At 30.9% G+C, this 6013-nt stretch overlaps 1 protein-coding gene across 1 annotated transcript; it reads left to right on the top strand.

Moving 5' to 3' along the window:
- Nucleotides 1–2772: 2772 nt before the first annotated feature.
- Nucleotides 2773–5380, top strand: LOC132738064 (hepatic lectin-like). The gene is made up of 3 exons (XM_060725493.1): nt 2773–2957; nt 4339–4424; nt 4674–5380. Exons 1-3 carry the CDS (start codon nt 2906–2908, stop codon nt 4788–4790), a joined length of 255 nt encoding a protein of 84 aa, XP_060581476.1. The 5' UTR covers nt 2773–2905; the 3' UTR covers nt 4791–5380.
- Nucleotides 5381–6013: the final 633 nt, after the last annotated feature.

Here is a 6013-nt window from a genome sequence, read left to right as displayed (position 1 = left end):
CTTACAATATCAGGGTAAAATAATTTGATATATACTTACTATGCAACTATAGTCAAAATAATTATTAAGTATGTGCAAAACAGGAGAACGCACGACAAAAACGTGACATAATTGATAAGATTTTTAAATTTAAATTCATTACAGTAACACATTTAATTTGAATTGAAAGATTACTTGTGTAAAGAAAGTGTGGATATACATGTAATAAAAATTGACCATGCTGTATTTCTGTCTTACAATATCTTGCCCAGACCTAACTTTTTATAACTTAAAAACAAAATTACACAGTAAGTAACCCGTTGCACATTATGCTAACTTGTAAGTGTCGTGTTTCTGAAAGAAAAATCACTAGATTATGTGTAAATGGTGAATACTGCTTAAGTGCTGCTGGTGGGCGTCGGAACTGAGTGTTTGGACGCTCTTTTTTTTACTTTGTTTTCTCCATTTGAACACGGAAAAACAACATTTACTGTGCGCTGTGAACGGAATACGTTCATACTGACATACATTATTAGTTGTGTTTTTCTTTTTGTGACAATTAAATTTAAGGACATGTAAAGATTTATAATTTAAAATGGAATGGTGTTTGCCCAGACTTACGGACGTACAGAGCACGCTCTGTCATTTTTTTATCAGACCTGGAGTATGTAGTAAATGTATTAAACAATTATTACTTCGGAGACCCATTACGCTTTTATTTTTGTTTTCCGAAAGCTTTTAATATGCGTTGTAATGTTCCCATTTACCAAAATAATTACTCATTTGAGTTATAATTTAAGTATGTTGCTTTTCCGGGAATTAGTACAGTTAAAAGCTTTCCGGGAATTAGTACAATTAAAAGCTTTCCGGGAATAAGTACATTTAAAAGCTTTCCGGGAATTAGTACAGTTAAATGCTTTCCGGGAATTAGTACATTTAAAAGCTTTCCGGGAATTAGTACAGTTAAACGCTTTCCGGGAATTAGTACAGTTAAAAGCTTTCCGGGAATTAGAACATTTAAAAAGTTTGGGTAAGTAGTACATTTAAAAGTGTTTTTTTTGTGTTGGAAAGAACTTAAGTTTTATTTGTTTTATGTTTTCTTTTGGGCTTTTTTTAGGGTAAAAAAAGTCTTTGGGGCTCTCAAAAAACCATGTTTAAAAAATTTTAAAAAAAGCTTTTTTTGCCTTTTTAAAGAAGGAAAAAATATTTCTTTTCAAAGGAAAATGTGTTTTTAAAATAAAAATTTTTCCTTTTAGGTTTCCTGCTTATCTTTCTAAAATCTTTTCAGAAATTTTTTGTTGTTAAAAATTATTTTGGTTTTAAATTTTTTAAAAAACTTAAACTTTTTAATAAGAAAAGTTTTTTTAATTTTTTTTAAATTTTAAAAGTCGATGGTTCTGGGGTAATTGGTAAACGGGCCGGTTTCCGTGAATTGGAGATGGAACTGTAAAGGAAAATTTTGCTAACCTTTTCCCCCCCGGGGAGGGGTTGGGTAGATGTAAAAATAAAGTTGTCGTGGGCGCTGGGTTTGGTTTTTTTCTTTTTTGTTATTTTGAAGGGACTTCTTGGTTGTCTGAATACATGTAAAAAACGCACACGAATCAGAGATTTTTTCTGTGTTTTGATGTATACTATCAATTGTTCCACCTTTAATTACGGTTTTTACGAATAGTGATATACAGTAGCGATATTGAATACGACGGTGACCCCTGGGAGGCAAATAAAACAACAAAAGATTATATGCTAAATTTCATACTTATTTGATTGCCTCTTTCCGCTGAATATAATTTCATAAATCCACCTTTACGCCCTTAAAGATCAAACAAAATGAGGAAAATGAATTGTAAAAATCTAGTAGAGTAGCTTATCGCGTTAATCTAAAATTTGGACTTTCAAATTGTGTTTTATTTCTTTAGAAATTTGAAAATATATACATGCTATTTAAAAATTCTATACGAAACTATAATTAAACTTAATTCTTTTCCCAGTCCATAGGCTATCAACCTGAGTACATTCTACCGCGAATTTGGGCTACTGCAAAGGTACGTAAAGAAAGTTGGAAGGCGATTAAAAGCAACTTATAACAGAAACTGCTTTATGTGATATAATTAAAAACATGCACCATAGAAATATGAAAAATGCAATTTGTGCAAAGAATTCATAAAAATAACTTCTACATCTGTTTCCCAAAACCTAAGTTTATGCATTATACCTCTTTCGATAATAATGGATGCATCCACCCTGTGCTGTACCTCTTTCATGATTAAGTGTTAGAAGAGAAAATCAACACAATTTCTTCATACTTTTAACGAGGAATAGTTACGCAAATCACACTTTTCATTCAGATCCAAAATAAATAATAAATAGATTTATAGCCCTACTTGCACTGTATGCAGACTATATGTTTTTTTTACTAAAAACATTTTCTGCTATTTAAAAACTGTTCGTCAATCTGTCAATTGTAGGTCAATGTTCACATACAGTTATCCTAGTTTCTAAGTCAAATGTTAGGAAACATACATGTTTTAACTCTAAATGAATCTAGCCAATTAAACATATATATCACGTTTGTTTGTGGTTTTTACATTTATAATGAGATAAGGGGCCTTAAAATATGTTTCCTTTTTCGATTATAAATAGAATAATCTGTAACGCGAACAAATAAACAAAACAAACAAAAGCAAATCGATAAAATGGTGATTACAACAAATGCACAATTTCCTTGTATAGACATAAGTGTATCGTCGAGTTGTTGATGATTATTTATTACTATTTGCATTGAGACTTTTTAGCATCGTTTTTGAGCGAAGCTGTGTATTCTACATCTACATATATTGTTTTTGTTTAAGAAATGTTGAATACAAATGTATAATTTCTTATTGATTCCTAGGCTGTCTGTGAAAGTGCATCTGCGAGACTTGTGATAATGGATAGCCAGCAGAAGAAGGATGATTTGTTATCACTAAACAATTATCAAGGTAATAAAAATAATTTAAAATCTTGACCAGAATTAATTCTAAATTAATGAAGCAGAATACTAAAACCAGAGTTGGTTTCAATGAAATTGGTTGTAATTAAAGAAAAAAGAAACATTTTCCAATGGGACAGGGAACACACCTTTCTCAAAATGCTATGAGTTCTGGAGCTTGGCCTACTGAGCATGCTAGTGAACATTCGTTTGGTTGAATCTGTACATGAGGTATAATGAAAAAGTACAACCTCTCTTACGCCTAACCTAGCACCGCCCTGACCGGTACTTAATTTTCAACACTGAAAAGTGCTGGACTTAATGATCCAAAAGGATGTATGTATTAATAGGTTACCTGTTAATTTTAAATTCATTAATTCACTGAATGATACTATATAAGTATGCAAGTCGATTTTTGTGACGATACAAGTTTGATGCACCGGAGTCCAATAATACTATTATATGCATCATGGGGAAAAATAAATGATAAGCTTGACTGACCAATAAGATTATGCAACTCGGACTGATACCTGAACATATTTCTGTTTGCACAACGGACATGCACGAGAATTCTTTCCAGGTTTTTACAGGCGAATTGAGAATTAAATGTATCCCAGCATTGTTTTTATTTAATTTTGTATAATAATAATTAAGTGAATATGCCAAAACTGGTGAAATATTAAAAACATCAAAACACATAGGTTCTATACCACACTTAATAGAAATTATATGTACATGTATATGTACATAATTATGCTTATGAAACAATTTTCAAACATCGAAAAATATGTAAAATATGTACTGCAAATATTTGTACATATTATTTGTAATCATTAAAATATGTGCATTCATTTTTCATTTTGGAAAAAATTGACTTAGACATTATAGAAAATATTTTTATTGCCTCCCTTTATTTACATGAAACGTTAAATTCGGTAATATCTTATCTCTTATATCTTATAAATATAATTAGTGCTTTTTGGAACTTACAAAGATTATCAATCCTAATTTGAGCAACATATTTATGATATAAAACCATAGAAAATGTGTAACATGATCTTAAATGGTAAAGGAAAAGTATATATGTTGTTGTTTTTTCTTTTTAAATCGGTAACTTTGACATTAGCATTGGCGTCATCTTAATACAAATGTAAAGACAACATGGTGTTTCTTTAGCTTGTTTTAAATGTTTCATCTTATCGGATTAGCAATGAATTAGCCAATTTAATTTCGTTTTCGCGATTCTAATGTCATTTTTAAGGCACACTTGTTTCAAGATTATTTTTACTCAAAGATCGCAAGTTAAAGAAATGTATGTAGAGCAAGATGATAAAACTGTGTGTTAAGTTTTGCTATAGATGCAGGTATATACATGTATTCGTTAAATTTAGCTTTTGATCATTGGATTGGAATGAGGTGTAATGCTGGTCAAGACTGTGTGTGGTTAGATGGCCGAAGAACTGATTCTGGATATCAAGTAACACATTTAACGTTTCTTGAAAAACTCGACTGTTCATTAATCGCAATTATCTCGATATTTAACCTTAAAGCGTTCAAAACGCTGCATTTATAACGTTATTTAGCCTATGATAGCTAACGTAATTTAATAATAAAAATATTATTCCCAGTCCCATTATGTCAAGAGGAGTTATTTAAATTATATCTAGCATGTTAAAGTTTAACTTTATCTACAAAGAATTTATAACTTAATTTTGTTTATTCACAGTCATGGGCTCCTAACGAACCAAGCGGTCGGGATTGTGTTTGGATTGGTTGGAGAGACAACAACTGGGATGACACTCATTGCACAGACTTTAGAATGTACATTTGTGAACTTATCTAACTCTTTGGCAAATCGGATATATTTTTTCCCGCTATGTTTTTTCAGCTCATTCTTTTAAACATGTGTTGGGATAAAAATTCCGTTGCAGATAGTAAAAAAGAGGTATTAGTCAAACTCTCAAATGAATTAAACAACACATTCTAATTCTATCGGAAATTTTCCTATATAGACAAAGAAAGCCAGAAGCGTGCATTATTCTACAACAATGCACTAGCCGTTTTTATTTCCTCCCTGTGTGTTTTCAAACCGACGTATTGACGACGCCATTTTGCTTGAAAAATCTGATAAATAACAAACAATTTTTTGTCGAATTTTGTTGTGAAAACTATTTAGAATGAAAGAAAATGGTTTAAATAAGAAAATGAATTAGAAAACCATTATATTTTATTCAGTCATTAACGCTGTAAAGACGTTTAAAGTGTTGTTTACGTGACGCGCAATGTAGCGCCAAACAGCACGTGCAAAAAATCAAATCAAGAACGCTGTTTAAATGTCGCAAACGAGTTAAATTTCACATTTATTTCATTATTTTTACTTTGTATTTCGCTTGAAAAATAACGAGAGAAATAAAATAAACAAAGTTTTATCAACGTTTTCTAAATTCGTTATTCTCAAAATGTTTCTACACACAGTAGATTTAACGACAGATTTTTTCATTACACTGGAACAGCCTTAAAGTTTAAAGAACGTTTCTATTGGAAACTTTGAGGCGAAAACAAATTTAACCACCAAACATAAAGTCCAACTATATAATAAATATTATATATTTTCTTGACGTGTTAGAATGGAAATATATATTAATTCTTCGTTCTAACATGCCCCGCACTTTTCCCTATTGAACATAGAAGAACCGAAAGTGTGTGTTTTTATGCAACAAAGTCACTGTTGACGTTCTATTTTTAAATATGTGACGTAACCACTAAAAATGCGACGCGCTGAAAATAAGTACGGAAACAAATCAGGAACAATTTAGCTTAATATCAATTACGGCAGTATTTATTTATTGATGTCGTGTTAGAATCGAGATAATATTTCCAAATCGGTGATTTTATCGCTTGATAACATCACTGTTTGTCGTTCGGATGCGCATCATTATATCACTCGCCCTCCTGATGTAATTCCTCGCGTTCGAACTCTAAACAGTGATGTTATTGAGCGATAAAATCACTGTTTGGGATATATTATTTCTTAAATAATGCACGTTTTTCGTTCAAATTCTTTGT

The sequence above is a fragment of the Ruditapes philippinarum genome, unplaced genomic scaffold, assembly GCF_026571515.1.
Source record: "Ruditapes philippinarum isolate M1 unplaced genomic scaffold, ASM2657151v2 ctg13782_1_1_1_1, whole genome shotgun sequence".
NCBI classification, from domain to species: Eukaryota; Metazoa; Mollusca; class Bivalvia; order Venerida; family Veneridae; genus Ruditapes; species Ruditapes philippinarum.
This window is presented reverse-complemented; position numbering and strand designations above follow the sequence as displayed.